Source organism: Puntigrus tetrazona, chromosome 6, assembly GCF_018831695.1.
Source record: "Puntigrus tetrazona isolate hp1 chromosome 6, ASM1883169v1, whole genome shotgun sequence".
Taxonomy (NCBI): Eukaryota; Metazoa; Chordata; class Actinopteri; order Cypriniformes; family Cyprinidae; genus Puntigrus; species Puntigrus tetrazona.
In genome coordinates, this window is record NC_056704.1 from 7462459 (window position 1) to 7485006 (window position 22548).

At 37.3% G+C, this 22548-nt stretch overlaps 1 protein-coding gene across 1 annotated transcript in view; it reads left to right on the plus strand.

Annotated features, from left to right (window-relative positions):
- Window positions 1-125: 125 nt before the first annotated feature.
- LOC122346910 (protein unc-80 homolog) overlaps window positions 126-22548 on the plus strand; it is a 40944-nt gene continuing 18521 nt past the window's right edge. Inside the window, 31 exon segments of the mRNA XM_043241794.1 lie at window positions 126-1385; window positions 1774-1822; window positions 3568-3724; window positions 3827-4116; window positions 4556-4679; window positions 4811-4875; window positions 5018-5151; window positions 6005-6237; window positions 6240-6271; window positions 7056-7190; window positions 7308-7524; window positions 7765-7896; window positions 8122-8390; window positions 9265-9582; window positions 9662-9793; window positions 9983-10130; window positions 13148-13159; window positions 13162-13295; window positions 14487-14650; window positions 14814-15022; window positions 15901-16007; window positions 16838-16925; window positions 17455-17627; window positions 18778-18990; window positions 19116-19251; window positions 19359-19492; window positions 20386-20566; window positions 20655-20867; window positions 21649-21749; window positions 21824-21881; window positions 21884-22023. Of these exon segments, the coding sequence (XP_043097729.1) occupies window positions 1294-1385; window positions 1774-1822; window positions 3568-3724; window positions 3827-4116; window positions 4556-4679; window positions 4811-4875; window positions 5018-5151; window positions 6005-6237; window positions 6240-6271; window positions 7056-7190; window positions 7308-7524; window positions 7765-7896; window positions 8122-8390; window positions 9265-9582; window positions 9662-9793; window positions 9983-10130; window positions 13148-13159; window positions 13162-13295; window positions 14487-14650; window positions 14814-15022; window positions 15901-16007; window positions 16838-16925; window positions 17455-17627; window positions 18778-18990; window positions 19116-19251; window positions 19359-19492; window positions 20386-20566; window positions 20655-20867; window positions 21649-21749; window positions 21824-21881; window positions 21884-22023 (4590 nt within the window). The 5' untranslated portion in view covers window positions 126-1293.

Sequence of the window (22548 nt, forward strand, 5' to 3'; positions counted from 1 at the left end):
TCATCTCATGTATCGGAGACAAAGAAAATTTGAAATATTTTAAATGTATTTTTTGTCATGTCATACTAGATTAAACATTACACATCATTTATGCGTTGTGACAATAGTTGTACATAACCATAAAAACAACAGTAAAAGAAGTGCATGTAAATTATGCTATATAATTGTAAAAGTTATATATGATCTATTTGGTTTTCTTAGGAACAGAATAGACTAAATTATTCCATTCAATCAGCCTGAAATGTTGACGGAAAATCAGGATTAATAGGAAAATAGCTATTCTATCTGGTCAAGATGTGTATATGGGAAACCAGATATGTTTATGCTTTTACAACATGAACACAAAGTTTATTAAATAGGGATTAAGGTGTTATTGGTTACCTCTTCTGAACTACAGTTTATGAACATGTATAGACTATGTACTATACTTTGTATAAAATACTTTATATTTATATATATATGTATATATACACGAAAGGCTCACGTTTTAGGTTACACCTTATTTTAAGGGATCCTTGTTACAGTGTAATTATACATGTTAGTTCTGAGTAATAGTATCATATGGTCACGGTGTGGCATAGGGTTACTTGCATATAATAATGCATAGTTTTTGTTGTTGTTATAAAAGTACACGTAACGTAACAAGAACGCTTTAAAACAAAGCGTTACCTCATTTTACCTTACATTTATCGCAGCATGAATACAATAACCGTGCATTTACAATTCACTTGTGCTTTTTATTACACTTTTGTTCTTGCATGAATAATAGCCTGTATCCTTATGGTAATTAATTGCTATAGTTATTACTACTACTACTACTACAGTTATTGTTATTATTTCTGAACTTAGTTTGGTGTTCTACAGCACTGTTATCAAAAGAAAGAAACTGGGAACTTCTTACATGGTTCTCATATCGTCTTATATTTGATTTATGTATTATTACTGTAAACAGCGCTCGTAGTAGCGGAGATTTTGGGGCTGAATCGCCGCTTCGGGTACTAATGATGCGGTATGAACGGTTACGCTGAAATGTTTCCGAATCTTTAAGACCCGGAGGTGGTCCGTCGCTCCATCTCATTGATTACGTATTTGAAGCCGTCTCTGGAAGCCGGTGGTCAGCGCGTCTTAATTGACAAGTGCGTCCGGTCTCTCAGCCCCGCTCCACGGGGTGGTGTCGACACAAGTCAACACCTGCAGCCATTTTACGCTCCGATGTAAAACATCACGGTGATGCCGTGAATCAAATCCGTCTCTGAGCAGCCCGCCTGCACCCTTGAATCCAGCAGGTCAAAAATGGTGAAAAGAAAGAGCCTGGATGACAGCGACCAGGAAAACTGCCGGGGGATCCCGTTTCCGATCCAGACCTTCCTATGGAGACAGACCAGGTCAGTGATTTAGTCGTGGCATAACAGGTGTTTTCTGCGAGTGATTAGTCGGTTTCCCTCGTAGATGGCTCCCGCAGAGCGGCTCTCATTCGTATGCGTCCCTCATACCGGTCTCTGAGTGGATTTCTGTCGCGCTGGTGTCTCGTGCGTCATCTTTTCACACACCGCCGCACCTTCTGTGTTTGACCATGAAACCCTGAACAAAATTCGCGGGATATTGCCTCGAATGTTTCCCCTTCGGAGAGCCGTCGTGCTGTCGGGTCCTCAGCCGGAGCTCGCCGCGGTTCAGTTTGGGTTGAAAACCGAGTGTCCTTGCCGGCTCGAGTGCGGCTTTATTATTTCATACAGTTTTATGATACGAAACTAAATGAAAATGTGTCTTTTACAGCGCGTTTTTGCGGCCGAAGTTAGGGAAGCAGTACGAAGCCTCCTGTGTGGTGAGTGTGTTAATAATCAGAAGCGAACACCTTCACCTGTGAATGAGCTTTCCTCCATCTCACAGGCTAGAAGCCTAAATACACATATGCTAGCTAATTAACTGATTTAAGCTTAATACACCGTCCTATTCAAATACCGCACAAATAGCTCAGTCATTCTTGAGAAGCGGGACTAAACAGGGTGCATAAAAAAAATAAAACCTTGTATGAAACTACTTGTATACATGAAACTACATTTGTGTTTGCTGAGCTGCTACAAACGCCCCACTTTTTAACGTTTCAAAATGCTCATGTAAGCAGAGGGGTTGCACTTTCACACATGACCTACAATGCTGCAGGAAATATAATGTATCATAATGAAATATTTTATAAATATTTAGCCGACGGAGGTGAAAGATCCGACCGTGTTGAAGAACACCTGAATTTGTAGTCGTTATAAGTGTTAAATACACTGAATCGAACAATTACTGTACTAAAACAAACTAGCAGTGAGAATATAAGAGTCAGATTTAAATATTCTGATACGTCATTGGAACACTAAATCTTGTGGTGTCACTGTAAAACAACCATGCTTTGATATAAGATAGTATTAAGTGTTAATAAAACAAAGCATTTTCATAATTTTTATCCATTTTGTAGAGTATACAAGAAGCATTATAGATTTCACATAAAAATCTAATTAGTTTGAAGAGCATAATGGTGTTAAATACAATCCGTTATCATTCCTGTAACATTTTGATTGAAAAAAAAAAAAAAAAAAAAAAAATAAATATATATATATATATATATATATATATATATATATATATATATATATATATATATATATATATATTTTTTTTTTTTTTTTACCTAATAACCGTTTCATTTGCTGGACATATTTTGTGCTAATATTCAGGCAAACAAAAAAAAAAAAAAGCCACAACACACACACACACACACACACACACACACACACACACACATATATATATATATATATATATATATATATATATATATATATATATAAAATCAAAGCTAATTTACATTTGTAGGCCTAATACTGTATAGCCTCTATAGACATAAATACAAAATGGCATAATGGTAACACACATCATGTGTGACACGACATACATTACATGGGACATGAAACCTTAATGTCTTTAACTGGTAAGAAAGAGCTAAGAAGAAACAATTTTTTACTGTAAATTTATATGCCTTTTTTAATTTCCAAAAAGAGTAAATTTATAGTATTTTATTAGTTATATTACTTTAAAAATGTTGTTACATTTATTTAATTTTTCACCATATTAAGGGAACGTACACCATTCCTCAATTACCGGATTTTACTTGAGTACTCTTACAGCAGTTTACTGTTAAAATACATAAATACAGTGTTTATCTTCCTTAAGTGTTTATTTTATTTTTTATTTATTTTTTAAACTGAGGTTAAAGTAGTGAACTAAGGATTTGCTTTTTATAAAGTATTTACAACCCTGTCTTTCAAGACTGTTAATCATGAATTTAATTGTGAATATTTTGTTCCATTGACAGAGTTTTCTTCCATTAAGAAATAAAAACAAATCTGCATTCAGTTCTGTTAGTAATAATAATAGTAATTATTATTATTATTGTTTTATTATTATTGGTTTTAGTATTAGTCTTGCTTCTTTCTTGTATACAAATAATACTGTAACAAAAAGAAGTAACCATTGAGTAAGTGCTCTTGAGGATTACGTCTCATGCTTTTATCCTGCGTATAGTCATTCGAGCGGGTGCTGGTGGAGAACAAACTCCACGGCCTCTCTCCAGCCCTCACTGAAGCCATCCAGAGCATCTCTCGCTGGGAGCTGGTCCAGGCCGCTCTGCCTCATGTTCTCCACTGCACTGCCATCCTTCTCTCGAACCGCAACAAGCTGGGTAGGAGCTCCACTGCCATTTCTATGTCCTTCGTGCGTTTGGGGCGAATTCATTTTGTGGTTAATTTTATTGATCAGCATGTCCACAATCTCTCTTCACCAGGACACCAGGATAAACTTGGGGTGGCTGAAACTAAACTCCTTCATACTCTGCACTGGATGCTTCTGGAGGCGGCCCAGGAGTGCCACCAGGAGCCTGGCCTGGGACACGGGTGGTCGGGGGGCAGCAGTGGTAGCAGTAGTGCCTACCTTCAGCCCAACCAGGGTCTCACAGACCGCAATGGCAGCACAACCGAAGAAAATGAATATGCCCGTGCCAAACTCTACCACAAGAACATGGCCACTGTGGAGCTCTTTGTGTTTCTCTTCGCCCCCCTCATTAACCGGATCAAGGTTGGAGCTTTTTCTGTTAATATATATATATATATATATATATATTTTTTTTCTTCTTCTTCTGGCACAAGGCCAGTTTGAGAGGGTTCATGGAAGTTCCTGCTTTGCCATCTTAAGAATTGTACATCAGTGTTATTGTGCATTCGTTTTAATGCCAGTTTTCCATGATTTGTCATTTGATTTTTCACTAGAAATGAGGTTAGCAGAAGTGAGTTTCATTACAGCCTGTTGAACATCAATGTACAGCTAGTTTAATTTCCAGCTTGTTGTAAATGTTAATTCTTTTTTAAAATATGAATTAAAATAAAGCATATTGTAATTATTATAGTGTAATATACTAACTATATACATTTTTCTTTGTTTTTTCATTTTGTAAATACTAATTTATTAATTTAGCTTAATCTGCCAAAAAAATGATCTATAATTTTGCATTTGGCAGGAGTCAGACCTCACCTTTCGACTGGCTGGTGGACTTGTTATTTGGCAGCCAATGTGGGAGCACCGTCAGCCCGATGTTCCTGCTTTTTCTTCCCTTGTCAAACCCATGCGTAACATTGTTACAGGTCAGATTTCTGTCATTCTATCTCTATCTCTATTTAATTATTGCTGTGTTTTACCAGCGTTAAACCCGAAACACAAATCTATCTTTATGTGTGCAGATACATTCACGCTATCTCTGCTATATTCTCCACAGCTAAGAGGAACTCTCCAGTGAATAACCAGTGTAGTCCTCATGATACCAGTAACCCGTGCCCTGCAGTGAGTATTCAGACTGTGATTTGCAGCTGCACAGCCCCTTGTGGCTCATTTAGTCCTGGCGTATATTAATTTACTCTCGTAGCGCATTAACATCATTGTTCGGCCGGGGTCATGTGATTTCCTCTTCTATCTGGGCTTTCAGGTGGTATGTGAATCAGCCCAGCCAGACTCCTCCTCCCCCTCGGTGACAGGGCAGAGCTGTCGCCGTGGCAACTCTGTGGAGAAGGGAGGGTCCTCGCAGCAGGCCTTTGAGAAAGGATTTTCACAACCAAAGAAGTGAGTGTTTCTACATACAGGTGGTGCATGGAGCGCGATCCTGTTTATCAATCTGTTTTGAATTGAGGGAAAACATCGTTGTCAGTATAGGAAGAAATCATGTTAAGACTTGTGGTCTGACATAAATGGCACAATTTTATAATAAGTTTGCATAAATCATTGATCAGTTAATGCAATAGCTATCATGAAATAATAATACTTTTACAGTACTTTTTTGTTTGTTTATTAAAGAAGTCTCTTCTGCTTACCAAGCCTGCACTCATTTGGTCCACAATTCAGCAAAAGCAGACATTTATTCCTGTGATCACAATTTTATTAAATATTCAGCATCATTACTACTGATTTAAGTTTCACATGATCCTTCAGAAATTATTCTAATATGATAATTTGCTATTAAACTATATTTTTTAAATTATTTTATTATAATTTTTTTTTATTGTATTGGGGGTTGGGGGTACAGAAATGAATACTTTTATTTAGCAAGGATGCCTTAAGTTTGATGATAAAGATTTAATTATTGATTTGATATTACAAGATTTGATGTTACAATTGAATTGTATTTCAGATAAATGCTGTCTTTCTGAACTTTAATTTATACCATATTAAAACCTCTTTATATCATACTATATTTTTATTACACTCTTCCTCAACTGGTTTAGAGTTTTTTATCTCGAAACTCGTTCTATGTTAGCTAGATAAACAGTCTCCAGACTCCCATCTGTCACAGCGTTAGTCTGTGCCTGCGTTCGCACTGCAGTTGCCAGGCAACCATTCTGAGCAATCTCAGTCTGAACTTGTTTCTGACCATCATTTTCTGTAACAAATCTCTCTCTCTCTTTCTTTTCGCTGAAAGTTTCTCAGTCCCCGGTGGCATCTCTGTATCACAGCGAGCAAGGTATGCCACCTATTTTGATGTTGCAGTGCTGCGTTGCTTGATGCAGCCTCACTGGACAGAAGAGGGTGTGCACTGGGCCCTCATATACTACCTGCAGCGACTGCGTCAGATACTGCAGGAGAAGCCTGAGCGCCCGCCTGAGCCCCTCATACCCCCCTTACCACGGCCCCGCAGCAGTTCCATGGTGGCCGCTACCCTTCTTTGGTTAATACTCACAAAACACAGGTAACAGTCCTGTCAGTTAGCTGACTGTGTGTTTTTACATAGCAGTTTCAGATGATAATGGGCGGTGTATTAGGTTCTGGTGGGGCCAGGGTTATTATTTTTATGCTACGGTCATGATAATCAATAATGGCCGATATTAAAATTCCACACAATCTGGAAAAATGTGAACAACATAAAACAAGTGGAAGATGGTGGCAAAGTAATCTTAATGTAAAAATAAAGAATAATTTACTTGCACAATTTAATATCTAATACCAGATTATATATTTGAAATATAGACCCATAGTGATAAAAAAAATACAGATGTGGTACTAATTCTTTTTTAAATCCACAAATGACACTCTGAAAATTGTAGGAGAAACACACACACGACAACGAACAAAGGAAATGAAGAAACAGGGCTTATGTAACAGGAACATGATCAAGTAATAGCAGAACAGGGGTACTATGGACAAGAAACACAGGCAAACAGGCACAGAACGTAGTAAAAGGAACATAACACTGGTACTATTAAAATTCTGTTAATATTTTGTTGATGAACGGTGTTGTGTGAGATCAGCCGATGTGGATGATTTAAATGCTTTTTGTATGTGCCTGCATGTTGGACATGGTCTAACTGATTTTGCCTGTCCAGTAATAAAATAAGATGTTACTAATGAGTAATAGGGATAACTGGGCAATCTTAAGATAAAGTTCACAACTTTAAAACTTTTCTGTAAAACAAAATTCTGTAAAAAATGCATACCTTTGATACCCTGTTTTTTTGCTTTGCCATTTTTCTAAGGATATGACTTTGAAATGTAATGAGGAAAGCAGGTCTTTGAGCTCTGAGACCTTCTCTAAAGTATCAGTTACCAACCTCAGGAGACCAGCAGTCCCTGACCTCTCCACTGAGATGGGCATGAACATATTCAAAAAGGTATATTTTATGTAAAAACCTCTAATAAAATCACATGCTAGGTTACTTGATTTTGCATTTTATTGCAGTTATCTGCATTTCATTTTGTCTCACTTTTGTTTCGTCTTTTTTTTTAAGTTTAAAAACCGAAGAGAAGATCGAGAGAGAAAAGGCTCTATCCCATTCCACCATACTGGGAAGAAACGGCAGCGTCGAATGGGTGTACCTTTCCTGATGCACGAGGATCACCTGGATGTCTCACCCACACGTAGCACCTTCTCGTTCGGAAGCTTCTCTGGACTGGGAGACGACCGCCGCACACTGGACCGAGGGGGTTGGCCTTCCACTATCATGGGTATGTTGGACCCTACGAATCCATTTTATTTTGTCCTATATGCTGTTTTTTTGTAGACAGCAATTGGGCCCGTTTCCCAAATTCTATTTTATTTATCCCAAGATTTATTTTGGCATTCCGTGCTTTATGGTTAAATGAATCAGCTCTGAACATACACATTGTGCTTTTCTCAAATCGCATGCACTTTGAGATTATTTACAAATTATTGCCATATTGTGGCTTTTTTTCGTTGCGTTGAAGGGAAGTTAACCCGTCGTGGAAGCTCAGATACTGCCGGAGATGTGGACAGTCTTGGAGCAAAACATTTTCACTCCCACCACAACTTGCCTGAACACTCCAACAGTCACAGCGACAATACCATCAAAGAGGGTGGTAAGCAAATATATAGCACAATCACAGTATTAATTATGAATCCATTGCAGTTAATCTTTGTTGGAATTAATAAAGATGAATAAAATGCAACAGGGGTTTTCAATCTGCGGGCCACAGTGAGATGCTAATGGGTTCGCTGAACATTTTAGAGAAGAAATAAACGTACAAATAAATTTGTATGGATAATAATCATTTGTGATTTTGACTCATTGACTTCTTTCTCAGTTCGTTCCCAGATCTCCACCATCACCATGGCTACATTTAACACAACTGTGGCTTCCTTTAATGTAGGCTACACAGATTTCTTCACAGAGCACATTAAGAAACTGTGTAACCCCATTCCCATCCCTGAGATGCCGTGTGAGCCGCTGGCCTGCTCCAACCTTCCCCGAAGTCTGACAGACTCCTGCATCAATTACACATCGCTAGAGGACCGAGAAACTATTGAGGGCACTAACAACTTCATTCTGAAAAATGGCATGCTGGACCTCATGGTAAGGCCCGAACGCAGAGTGACAAATTCGCTTATACACTTTCGGTCAAAGTTTTAAATAATTAGGATTTTCTTACATTGTTAAATAAAGGCTCTTCATAATTTATTTTAATTTGATGCATAGTTTTTAGTAATGGTTTTTTTCTGGTAAAATATTTTTTCAGGCTTGAATCAAAAATCTAAATTGTGTCATTAGTCACTTATTATTGCTAAATAAAAATTTTAAACATTTAAAAAGTAGTGTGTCACAAGTTTCCACAAAAAAAGCAACACAACTGCTTTTAACATTAATAATAATAAATGTTTCTTGGGTAACAAATCAGCATATTAGAATGTATTCTAAACAAATGCAGATTATAAAATATTTTTTAAAACAAATTAGAATACTTAACAGGTGTTCAATAATCATGACTAATATTTCACAATATTATTGTTTTAATGTCAAATTATTAATTACAATGAATCGCAAAACAATTTCATAAAAATATGTTATGATAGTTATGATTTAAGATAGTTATAATATAAATTAAATAGATATAAATATAGATATGTACATACATGTAACTATTCTCCACATATATTCTGTATGTGTGTTTATTTATATATGCATAATAAATATACACAGAACACACACATATATTATGCAAACAACAACTTTTATTTTGCAATTAATCATTTGAAAGCACTATTTATTTATCCAAAAAATGCATAAAAGACTTCTTCAAAACATAATAAAATAATTACAGTATTTCAAACTTTTTACTGATAGTATTTAGATTTTAAGTTATTTTAAATTGAGTTCACCCCAGGAAAATATGATTAGATCTGACCACACGCTTCATAATATGAGTAGTGAGTAGTGTGTTGTTTTTAAGGCTATTCTGCGGGCCCTGTATGCCGTACTCACCCATGACATCAGTTCTCGGATTTGCGACGTGGCTCTCAACATCATCGAATGCCTCCTGCAGCTGGGGGTGGTGCCCAGTGTGAGTAAGAAAGCCTCCAAACCCGAGGACAAAGAGGCGGAGCGTCCAAAGGAGGGAGCCAGTCAGAGTGCGGGTGGAGCTCAGGGGGAGGCGGCAGGAGGCACAGGAGCAGCGCCGAATGGAGGTGGTGGAGGAGATGGAGGAGGAGGGGGTGGAGAGAGCCGTGGAGGAAGCAGAGATGATATAAAGAACAACAAGGACAACCAGGTAATATATCTGCTGTGAATGAATATGCGAGAGTAATTATCAAGTAAGATGTTCATGCATTTTTTTAAATCATCAACAGGATGGAGACACTTCACTCAGCACTCACAGGTTGGCTCTCACCATGCTCATTAAGATCGTTAAATCACTCGGCTGTGCGTACGGTTGTGGTGAAGGCCATCGTGGGCTTTCTGGAGACCGCCTTCGGATGCAGGTCTATATGTGTACACTTAAAATATCAGTTCACAGTACAGATTCAGATTAACCTTTACTTTTTAAGAGGTTATGGTTTAACCACTGATCTCTTTCAGACCTCGCAGTAATGCATATATATATATATATTGCATGAGGCAGTTTGTCTCCAACAAAGGTGAATGACCCTATGCTCTGTCCTATTTTTTAGGCGCAGAATTGTTTGACTACTCTGTACAAGCTGGATAAGGTGCAGTTTCGGCAGACTATGAAAGAATATGTTAATAAGGATTCGCTCAACAACATTGTGGATTTCCTGCACGCCCTACTTGGCTTCTGCATGGAGCCAATCACTGACAGTAAGAGGGCAGAGCTGCACTTATTAAGTGCATGTCTTTAACATGCCCAGGCATAGTTTTTAATCCCTTTTATGAAATCTCCAAAGATATCATGAGCCTCATTTTCATGCATCAGTAATAGAGATGGATTTGTCTTTTCCTAAAAGAGAGATCAATTTCATTATAGTATGATTATAGAGCTGTGTATCGAACTTGTATTTAAAACTTAGAATACTTTCAAGTGAAATTTAAAACAATAAAACATTACCAGTCAAAATTTGGACTAATTAAGATTTTTAGAATGTTTTTAAAGTTGCTTATGCTCATCAAGATTGCATTTATTTTATTAAAAATACAGAACTACTATTATGAAATATTGCAATTTAAAATAACTGCTTATTTAATCCAGTTATGTTAAAGCTGAATTTCATTATTTTAATGATTTCTGAAATCACAATGCTACTGTTTTGACTTTGATCAAATAAATGCAGCTTTGGTAAACATCTTAATTTATTCAAAACCTTTGACAGGTAGTGTAATGCAAACAAAATTTTACTCTAGGGTTCTGTAAGATTCATTCAAGCGAATTTTAATGAATAAACAGCTCTCTGAAATACTTCTGATTGGTAAATAATAATTTTTATGAGATTGTTGTCCATGGCAAGATACGTTGCTATTTTCATGTCTCTTGTATAACTGGTCATCTGTTTTCATACCAACTTAGAATAGCTCATTGGTGACTCAAAACTGGAAGAGTATTCATAAATATGTTGAGGATAAAGCTTTGATAGATGGCTAGAAGCAAGAAAATGAAACCATTGCTTGGAAGAACAACTAACCGGTAAGAGACATAAAGGGCTGAAAGAGAGAAAATAGATGAAGTTACATTTTACATGGTAGCTAATCATGTTAAATAACTCATTTAAATGTATACAGATTAATATTATACTGTTAAGGACCATTTATTTTGTTGACAGTTTAGCTTTTTTAAGCAATAAGTAGTAGGCGTGTGACGATATCCTCGCGATAGTTTGAAGTCTCCACACCTGACGCGCGCGGCACAACAAACCTCCCACACAAAACTGTTGCCGCGTTCTATTTATGACGTGCTGACGCAAATTCCAAACGGTTTTCAACGGTCGCTTTATCGCGTCCAGTGTAGGCAGACCTAGGGCCGGCGTATACTTTACTTTCCGCGTTCCGTTCCGTCTCGCGCGCAGCCGCGTCCACACAGCTTTCAAAGTATTCAGTCGCAGATTAATGCGGACTACGACACCGACTACTTCGTTTACGCTCGTTTAGCATTCTACTCGCGCATGCGCAGGGTGGGCGGCTGTCCGCGAGCCCTCTTGGCGAAAATGGCGTAATGTGGAAAGGGACGAGGTACTATTTGGCCTTTAAGTTGCCGCAGAGCAGTTGTTTTCTAAATCTTTTTTAAACATATTTTTTTTACACAATTTTTTTGTGTGTAATTACTTCCCGTCAGTTCCTGCCAGTCATTATGATGAAACCAAGCCCGTTCAGATTTAAACAGGTGGTACAGTACCTGATTCAATTTCTGGGTTAATATTGTCCAAAAATTACCTGCTGACTGTGCAGTTAAGTGTCATTTCTTTTAGTAGACCGGAGTGAGTAGCTTTTCATATGAACACTGTGGCTGTCACATTCCATATATCAGAACATCTGGATATATCTGTGTCATATCACGTGTCTCAGATAAACAGCAGAAATGTAGCTTTATAATGAACAATCAGAACAGATCATAACACCTAATATAGCAGGCAGAATCATTTAGTTCTCTTTTCAGAAGATTGTATGATTAGCTTCTTCACACTGAATTAGATTACAGTGAATCCACACGGTTTGGTGGGTACATCTATCCAACATCAAAAATGCTTATTTAATGTAGGAACGGACATGCCAGCGATTATATGATATTACTATCACAATAAAGAAGCCTTCAAATACATTAAAAGGCCACGTGCTACAAAGTATTAAATGAGAAACATGAAGCAAATGCTACAAAACAAGCTGGAAATACAGATCGTCTCTACATTTTTTTAATGTCATTCGTTTCTCGCTCCTTGGCCTCTTCTGTCTTCTGCCTTCATGTCTGCCAGTAGTACTTTCTTCCTTTCCTTCTTTCTGTCTGTCTGTCAAACTCCACTGTTTGTACCCCAGTCCCTCATCACTCAACCTTTCAGCAGACTTGCCAAACATCATATTGACAGTGCCAATTCTCATTGTTTGTATTTTCAATTCTGACGGAATAAAAAACAGCAAGACAAGCTGTATTTCGATTGATTTCTGGCAAGTTAGTGAACATGAGTGAGTGTTATAAAAAATGATATCCCTATGTTTTATTTCCCTATCTTTTTTTATTAGTTTTTTTTGGGTTGTCCTCTTTTGCATCTGTGTGTGCGCGTCTGTGCGTGGATGTGTGTTTTGGAATGAGTTGGTGTTTCCTGACTTACGAGTACATGTCTGTGCTGGCCTGACACCAATGTTGCCCACCATCTTTTCTCTTGCAGAATACGGCAGTGCAGGTGAGAGGTCCAGGAGGGCGAATAAAAGAAACATCGGTAGATACACAATATCTAAATTTACTGCCAAAACTAGGCATTACACCCATTCCTGCACTCCTCACAATGTCCAGGGTGATGCTCTCGCCTGTAGTAGAGCTAAACAGTGCTTAGGCTTTACCGAATAAACAATCTAAAACCGGCTTTATAAGATCCAGCTAAACTAAACTCAGCATTGCTGTGAAATCAGAGCATGACCTGATTGTTAGGTCTATTACTATCTCTCAGGCCACAGTCACTTGCATGTATGCAAACCTTCAAAACCCCGCACAAATCACTTTTTAGGTTTTCCTATCATACGTGCTATTGATTTTTTCCCCCTTTTCATCTTGTAAACATCAATGCTTCCTGCTTCCCCTTATTGTTTGGCACTTATGGCTGAGCCTCAGTGATTTTGCCCAGACATGGCAGCCGGGTCACAGTTGTTCCTCTGAGATGACTTGTTTGTGTTCGCAGACAAGGCTGGCTTCAGAACAACTTCACCACCGGAGGAGACAAGTCTCTGGCCCAGAGCATGGAGACTGTGGTGGTGGGCTGCATGTTCAAGTCTCTCATCACGAGATGTGCCTCCACTACACATGAGCTTCACAGTTCTGAGAACCTGGTGAGAGGGCTGCATTTAACTCATCAGCTGGCAAATGTTTGGTCTTGAGTTTACATTTGGTGAAAGTTACGCTAACACACGGCTAAATTGTACAATGACAACCATAAAATAATTCAAGCATGCATTTTCCAGCTCTCATGGAAAAGCACGATTGACTAATAGAGGTGGACCTGAAATGAATGTCACAGTCCCCTCTTTGAGTAGATCTTGTAGATCTTTTGTATTTTTTTTACTTAATAAAAATACCAAGTGGAGGAGGAGCTTTTCCATTTAGGTTTTAAAACATCAAACAGGCCTCAATGTGTTTTGTAAGATAACATTTGCCCAAAATATCACTGTTGGTAAGTATTGGGTTTTCTGTCTGACACTTTATATGCCTGCTTGTACAAGGAGAAAATAGCGTTCAGTGTTGTACTTTTAACTTGAAATCAAATTGTCAAACAGTATGTTTTATAAGTAGTTTATACAATTTATACATAATTCTGCTGCTGTAGTTGGTAAGCAGTTTCTAACCTAAAATTAGACAGATTGTATTTAGTTATTTGCAATACTTTCTTCACTTTTTTTTTTTTTTTCAGTATTCTTCAGTTTAATCAGATGTAAGTCACGATAGAGAAAAGTAAAATTGTCCCTATTTCTTTAAATCATGACTACGTCATACTGTGGGATGTAAAGTTAAAGGCACAAATTACAAATTATCAAATCACAAATTAAAGGCACACCTTTTCCTCTAAATCACAAAAAAGAGAACGTCAAAGATAGCTGTACACATGCCACATGAATTAATTTAGCTGCTGTTTGCAGTTGATCAACAATAATTAGGTGTATTCAGCTTGAAGTGCTGCTTTGTCATACACCTTGTTAATAGCTGGTACGTGCAAATGGTAATCAGTTAGTAGACTGTAAGTAAAATATTTAGAAAAATAGAAAAGGTGATAGTCATTAGACATTATCAGTTATGCATAATTCGCTATCATATGAACAGAGATTTTTCTTAATGCCTTGCGTCTGCCTAGGACAGTTTTAGCACTAGTTTCATTTTGAGTGCTTCTGTGTGGAAAATTAATAGCTGATAATTACCTGTGCAGAAAAAGAATAAATATCTGGTAAATAAGTTTCTGTTTTCCATGTTTCTCTTTTCACACATTCACACTCCGGCTTTCTCTCATTACATCTAAACACAAAAACCAGGGCCTGTATTGTGACATACGTCAGCTGGTACAGTTTATCAAGGAGTCCCATGGAAATGTCTTCCGACGCGTGGCTCTGAGTGCCCTTCTGGACAGCGCTGAAAAACTCAACACCACTAAAAAAACAGACGAAAAGGAGGACACCAAGCCATCATCAGCAAAAAAGTACATGCATAAGTTTTCTGGCGTGACACGACTGTAGCTATCCATGTAGCTATTTGCTTACTTCACTTTAACATTTATCTGTTTATCAATTTGAACAGTTGAAAATATTTGTAATGCCTAAATCACATGGACTGAGTGTATGTGTTTGTTGTTTGTCTTTCAGTGACGAGCAAATCCCAGGAGCGCTTTTAGGAAGGAAAGACTTTTGGAGGAAGATGTTCAAATCTCAGAGCGCTGCCAGTGATACAAGCAGCCAATCAGAGCAGGATACGTCAGAGTGCACCACCGCCCACTCCGGCACTACCACAGACCGTCGCTCACGATCACGCTCCAGAAGGATTTCACTACGCAAGAAACTCAAACTGCCCATAGGTTGGTTTTTGTGAAAGAGAAATGATTTACAAACATATTGTCTCTGTTCCTTGGTTTTTCCATACAATGCACCTAATTACCATCTTCATTATGTTACTTCATGCCCTTGACTACCCTGTTTCTAAATTTCTTTAATTACAGTATAACTAGGATTCAGGTTTCATAATATTCCATATGGTGACTTTTTTACCTGTAACATAATATCTACAAATGTATAATTTCCATACATGGATGGTTCTTTAGGATTCATTTTCTCACTCTAATATGAAGATATGGATTATATGTGTTAATGTCCATGCAACACATAGGTAAGACTGCAGTAGTTCTTGGTTGAACACAACCGTATGCATATTTGTAATGCTTGCACATCAGAGATTGTAAAGTTAATATTAGGACTTGAATAAACCAATAAACTCTATTTTAACTTGAGCTGTAATTTGTTTCCTGTTGTGTTAGGGACCTGAATGTTATGAAAAATCATTCATATCTCTGTTCTTTCCTTTTTGTCACCAGCATGCCATAGGAAAGTTCGCCATCCACTCACTCTCTCCGTGTTACGTATGTGTGTTGTGTTTTAGTAATGCAGCCTCATCATACAGTGTCATAATGAAAGCTTTAGTTCTGAACAACAATGCATTCAAAGGTTTATTTATTTGTAATGCTTTTTTGTACTGTGAGTGTATGAGTTATTTGTATATTTTTTGTGTGTTTATGCGGTATGAGCCGGGCCACCAGCATGAAATCTTTCCTCGCACATTCCTTTTGGCTTGTTTGCACTTCCGTTTAAAGGGTACCTGAGTGCAAACCTGAATAGGTCTCAGAGTAACAAGAGGGCTAAACTAACTTTATTTCATGTAACCATTTCACTTGTGGAACAGGAAACTGGCTGAAACGCTCCTCTCTTTCTGGTCTGGCTGATGGGGTGGAGGACCTACTGGACATCAGCTCTGTGGACAGACTGTCCTTTATCAGACAGAGCTCCAAGGTGAGGGCAAATCTCTGGATTTACTGATTAGTAAGGTTAGAATTAAGATTAAGATGGTCAATGACAAATAAGAGTGTTCAAGATAATACAAAAAATGTAGTTTAGAACACATCTGCAAAGTTCTGTATTATTATCCATGTAATATAATATTATCCATGTTGGTTTCATATAGGTTCATAAATTTAGTTTGATCGATCATCAAGTAAACACATGCTTTCTTTGGATGCATGTGGTTATATTTTATAAAATTAAAATGAATCTGAGTCAAAAATGCCTTTACCATTGTAATTTTGCTTATCAAAGATGTTTATTCCCGTCGTTATTAAGTATGAACTGCTTTTTTGGTGGTAAAAAGATTATCATTTGATTGTCTAATTACATGTAGACTAGTATAGTTGTTGTTCATATTTTGAATTTATTTTTAAATTCCGCAGTACATTATAAAAGTAACTAAAAAAATGCAAACCATGCACACAACTCTCGTTAATTTTAACATTACATTTATTTCTAACAACAAAAAGGTTAAAGTGATAGGTCAGCTTTAATAAATGAAACTATAAACACAGATAAAATGAAGCAAAGTAAAATGAATTCATAATAATTGTACTATATCTACAGTATATGCACACACAAGGGGAAAAGGGGGTTATATTTGTCTCACCGAGAACTATGCCTATGTTACTGTGTTCATTTTCAATGCAATCATTTTTCTTCCTCACCTGATTTCTTTCTTTGGGAATAAAGCTGAACTTTCACGGCAGACAACCAGTCATTGATGCAGAGCTATTAGACAGGACGTCCTTGATTCAAGTCTTTTCTGTACATTTCAGGTCAAGTTCACCAGTGCCGTGAAGCTGTCGGAGGGTAGCGCTATCGAGTATGGGCGAGAGGAAGAGGAGAATTTCTTCAAGCGGCTCGGTAAATGGCGGTCTGGTCGGAGGAACCCTTCCAAGCTTCACCACACAGAAGAGAAAGATGGTAGAATCCTGGGGTGCCTTCCCCCACCCCCGTCCACAGTTCGCTCTGTTTGTTTGTTTGTGTGCCCGTACTTGACCTGTCTTGTGCTTCTGGTACACTCCTCTACCATCTTCCATACCAGCTCTCTGTGTGTTTGTCCATCTTTGTCAGAGTCATCCGCTGGAAGAGGGACTGTGGTTCTCTGACCTATGACCTGGCACCATGACCCGTCACAGCTTTGTCAGAGTTGTCGTGAACCTTCAGCTCTCCAAGTTAATAGTTAATCGTTTTTAGATATTTATTCAGGGGATTTCAGAAGTCATAGTTTGATTTGCAGATCTTGAGTATTCTTGTTGTTTCAGACTAGTGCCAAAAAACAGACTTGCATGCTCATTCGATATCACCAGATGCATATTTCATAAGCTATTTTCAGCTGTTCATGCAGAAGTTCTATACTCCTTTCACTGACACCATTCTGTACCCCGACAAGGTTGCCATGGATTCCAGGAGCGCTTGGCTGCCAGTCAGGAGGCCATGAAGAATAAGAACATTGTTAATCTAGGTGCAATCAGACAGGGCATGAAGAGATTTCAGTTCCTGTTGAACTGCTGTGAGCCAGGAACCATACCGGATGCTTCGATTTTAGCAGCAGCACTGGACCTGGTCAGTTCTGTTTCTTCTGTTTATATATAAAATGGTGTCACATTGCTTCTGAAACATATGTACTATATTTATGCAATATGTACAGAGGTAATATATCTCTATTTACTGGAAGAGATTAAATGTGACCTTGGACCCCAAAACCAGTCATAAGGGTAATTTTTTTGAAAATAAGATTTATACATAATCTGTAAGCTGAAAAAATAACCTTTCCACTGATGTATGGTTTGTTGAGGTAGGACATTTAGTATTTATTTAATATTTAGACACAACTATTTGAATGTCTGCAATCGGAAGGTACAAAAATATCTAAATTGCCGTGTTGTACAAATGAAGTCCTTCAAATTGCATATTACTCATCCAAAAATGCATTTTAATATAATTAAGTTAGGAAATGTATACAATATCTAAATGGAACATTCTTTACTTTACTATTGGTTTTTGTCATAAAAGAAAAATCGATCATTTTAATCCACATAATGTGTTTTTGGCTAATGCTACAAATATACCAGTGCTACTTATGACTTATTTTGTGGTCCAGGGATACAAATATAACCAAAAATTCCTTTATTCATGAAAATTGATGGATTTTGCAAAAAATCTCAAACATATTTGATATTTTAGTCAATTTTTAGCAAGAATGCACATTAGTTCAGAATGTCTTGAAAGTGTAATTGGGTGTGATCCTTTACAATTAGTCTATGTTTAGTCTATTATGCCCAGAATGTGTGACGATATGATGCTAAACAAAGGCAGTAAGTCTATATTGCCTATAGTGTTTTAAAATTTGTTAATTAGTTTCAAGGTTGTATAGTGTATCCCCGTCTTAAATGTGCATTTGTCATGTTTATGTAATTTGTTGGTGCCTTATGATATACAGTTCACAAGTTTTCATACTCCTTGCAGGATGTGTTAATATTGTTTAAAGATCATATTTTTCATTTAGTACTGCACTTCAGAGTCTACATAAACGCTTACATGTTTCCCATAAAACAAATTAACCACAATTTACCATGATCATCCAATTTTTAAAAAAGTATACCGCCATTTTACATCCTGTATCTTTAATCCAAGGTCAACAATTAGTCTTTATTTTCAGAAAAAATACGGAACCAAATATTTTTTTGTTCATTTTGCTAAATTTGTTCACCAGGAAGCACCCGTTGTGGCAAGGGCCTCGCTTTTCCTGGAGTGTGCTCGTTTTGTGCATCGCTGTAACCGTGGTAACTGGCCAGAGTGGATGAAAGGTCACCATGTGAACATCACTAAAAGAGGACTATCTAGAGGACGATCGCCTGTAGCAGGAAACAAAAGAAACACAAAGCTCCAGTGGAACGCAGCAAAACACTTTTACCAGTGGGGAGATGTGAGTCACATTATGCTGGCATTACTTCAAATTTAGTCTTTCCTGCAGAAAACATTGTTACATAATTTTTTTGAGAAACTCATATATGGTATTTGTCTTCATCTATTATATTTATCCTCGAAAAGGCGATAGGCACTCGGCTGAGTGAAATTTGCCACTCAGACAGTGAGAGTCCAGCCAACATCTTGGGTTTTATCTACGATGAAGAGAGCAAGAGAAGAGCAAAAAAGGAGGATGAGGAAGAAGATTATCTGGATGACAGTAAGAGTGGAGACGAATGCTGATAAAACAGACGTTGGACTTTTCAAATTCAATATAATAATTGAGCATTTAGCTGAGGTTTTTTTTTTTTATGAATCTTTCAACAGACACGGTCAATCCCACAAAGTGTGGATGTCCCTTTGCTCTGAAGATGGCTGCTTGTCAGCTGCTTCTGGAGATCACCACTTTCCTGAGAGAGACCTTTCCTTGTCTTCCAAGACCCCGAACAGAGCCCCTTGTGGTCAGTTTTGGTATTGCCTTCCTCAGACAAGATTAAAAGAATAGTTCACCCAAAAATGAAAATTCAGGCATTTTAATATATATTTGTGTTACAAATCTCATCGATCTGCTTTAGAGGACTTGTGATAACCCCCCAAAGGTATATAGGTTAGTTTTATGCTGCGGTATTTGTGAACATGTTCGATTTACCGAGCTTCAAAATCATGGCCGCTATCCACCAGCATTACCAAGTTTTGAAGAGGCAGGATATATTTAAAAACACTCAAGATGTGTTCGTCTGAAAGAAGAAAGTCATATACAACCAGCATGGCTTGGGTGTGAGTAAGAATGCTGTAATTTTCATGGCACCGTGCAGCAGCAACACTTCACTCAGAATTATAGTTCCAACTTCTTTCTTTGCATAAACATTTGGGCGATGTTATGAAAATAAACCCACAATCGAAAAGAAAGGAGATCTTGAAATTGCATCATATGACCCTTTTAAATGATTTTTATGTTATTTTAATTTACTAAAACCAAAACTATTATCTTACTAACTTTATTAGAAAGGTTGAGTTAAAGCAGTATCATAACTGAAAAGGAATAAAAGCTAAACAGAAATAAACACCTAAAAATGTATATTTAATGCATGAAAACTTGCATTTTCATAAAAATATTCTGTGCATCTTTCATTAGGATAAATATTTGTATTCAGTTGGCTACAATGCAGGATGATGAACTGCAGTGACAAGAAAATAATTTTACTAATATTAATTAGGAATGGAATGGAAAATGAATATCTGTTAAAACCTTGCTGTATTTTCAGTATGTTTGAGTTATGATTGAAGGGTAAGCTGGTCTTAAATTGCACAGGAAAAGAATACATACAACAGGCTTGTCTTTTGGCTTCCATAGGATTTAGAGAGCTGTCGTTTGCGTCTGGACCCTGAACTAGGCCGTCACCGCTATGAGAGGAAGATCAGCTTTGCAGGAATCCTGGATGATGAGGATGGACACGATTCTCTGAACAGCAGCAGTCACACCCTCAAGTCTGACACTGGCTGTGAGGAAAAGAAATCATCACAAGAGCCACTGGGTAAAATGAAAAAGGAATAATTTTCAACATGCTTGCACAAGGCTGAAGTCTGATTTACTTTCTTTCTTTTTTTTTGGTCTTTCCCCAGCTCCAATTAGGAAGATACGCATTGGTGGTTCTCGGTTGCTGCAAATTAAAGGAGCAAGGAGTTTCCGAGTAAAGAAAGGAGGATCTTTGTCTTCTATCCGCAGAGCAGGGAGTCTGAAAAGCACTAAGATGTCCAGACAGGACTCTGAGTCTGAGAATGACGCAGAATCGGAACGGCTGCTCTCCCAGAGTAGAGATACTGTCACTGATATAGGTCAGACAGTCCTTCTCCAGCCCTATATGAATTTATTTTGGCTAGACTTCATTAAATTTGTAATGTCATAATTAGGGAGCTGACCAAAGCTTCCAAACCTTATTTGGAGAGACATGCATAATGGCAAAAAATTACAAATGAATAAGTAGCCTTGATGAATTATAGGGACAGAATTGGTAGATTAACCCAGAAAACACAAGAATAAAGTATGAAACAAAACTAAATGTACAAATTATAACTTAATGGTCCATTTGTGAAGTTAAGTGTCATAAAATATTCAAAGTGTGTTTTTGACTTCAATCTGGATGGCTATTTTGCAATTATTTCATTGAATTTTTCTCAGGAATTCTAACTTGTCAAGAGTAACATTGAGCTATTTAAAAGGTTTTTACTGCTGCTTAAAAAATGCTAAAATGTTTTTATATGCATTGTATAAGCTAAAGGAGGTATCCAATTTCTAAATAAATAAATAAAAGTGATTTTTTATATATATATATATAATTATATTTCTGAGTCAAGTTAAAACCTTTTCTATGTACCTTTTAGCTTGATTGACATATTATTTTAGATATCACAAGTCTGCTATATGAAAAGTATAATGTCAAAGCAGTACATCTAAAACAAATGCCCACTTCCAAAACTAAAACATAAATTTCGTCATTGCCACAAATAGATATACCAGACAAGTATGTTTATGTATGGCTTTTATACACGTTACTACTAACAGTTATGCAGTAAACTAAAAATTGACGACATAAATTTAATTGATTATTATGTTTAGGGAGCCCTTGGAGTGCTAGCGAACCAAGCATTGAACCTGAGGGTCCTGGCAGCACGGGGGGTGTGGAGGACAACTACCATCGCAACATGTCCTGGCTACATGTCAGTACCAGCACTCAGATTTTTACCAGTGTGGAATAAATGTGTCTGATACAATCCTCTTTCTCAATTTCCAGATCATGATTCTGCTGTGCAACCAGCAGAGTTTCATCTGCACTCATGTGGATTTCTGCCACCTCGCTGCTATCAGCACCACAGTCGCTCTTGTGCTCGGCTCGTCCGCGCCATCAAACTTCTATACGGAGAGACAGTAGACAGTCTGAAAGAGAACAGCACTACCGGCAATATCAGTGGCCGTGCCAAGAAGAGCAAAGAGGTGGTTAAATAATATTCAGTGTTTCTGTAGTACAATATCAGTGTTCAAGATGGCCCAAAGCAAAATAATAGAAACATAAAATTAGCTTTTTTTTATTTTTGTTTCAATATTGAGTGGACACAATGCACCATTAGTTATTTGTCCCCTCTCAAAACTCTAAAACATGCACAAGCACGCAGCATATTGTTTTCTTATTCTTTTTTCAGTTTTTGTCTAAATATCATAATAGAACAGGGGTTCAGTGCTGTGTGCCAGGCAATTGGTGTAGAACAACATGCTGTATTCTGAAGGAAATTCAATATTTGGGTGCAAAAATGACCCAAGTGTTGATGTTTTTGTATTTTAACATGCAATATAGTTATGCAAAATTACACCAGCAGTACTGCTTTTTATTTAATAAATATTAACACAATTAGCACACATTTTAGATATGATATTGCCAGGTCTTGCCAGCAAAAATTTTGAAAGCCTCAACAGAACCATTGTACATCTCCAGTCTACACTCAGTGGTTTTTAGCTGCTAAA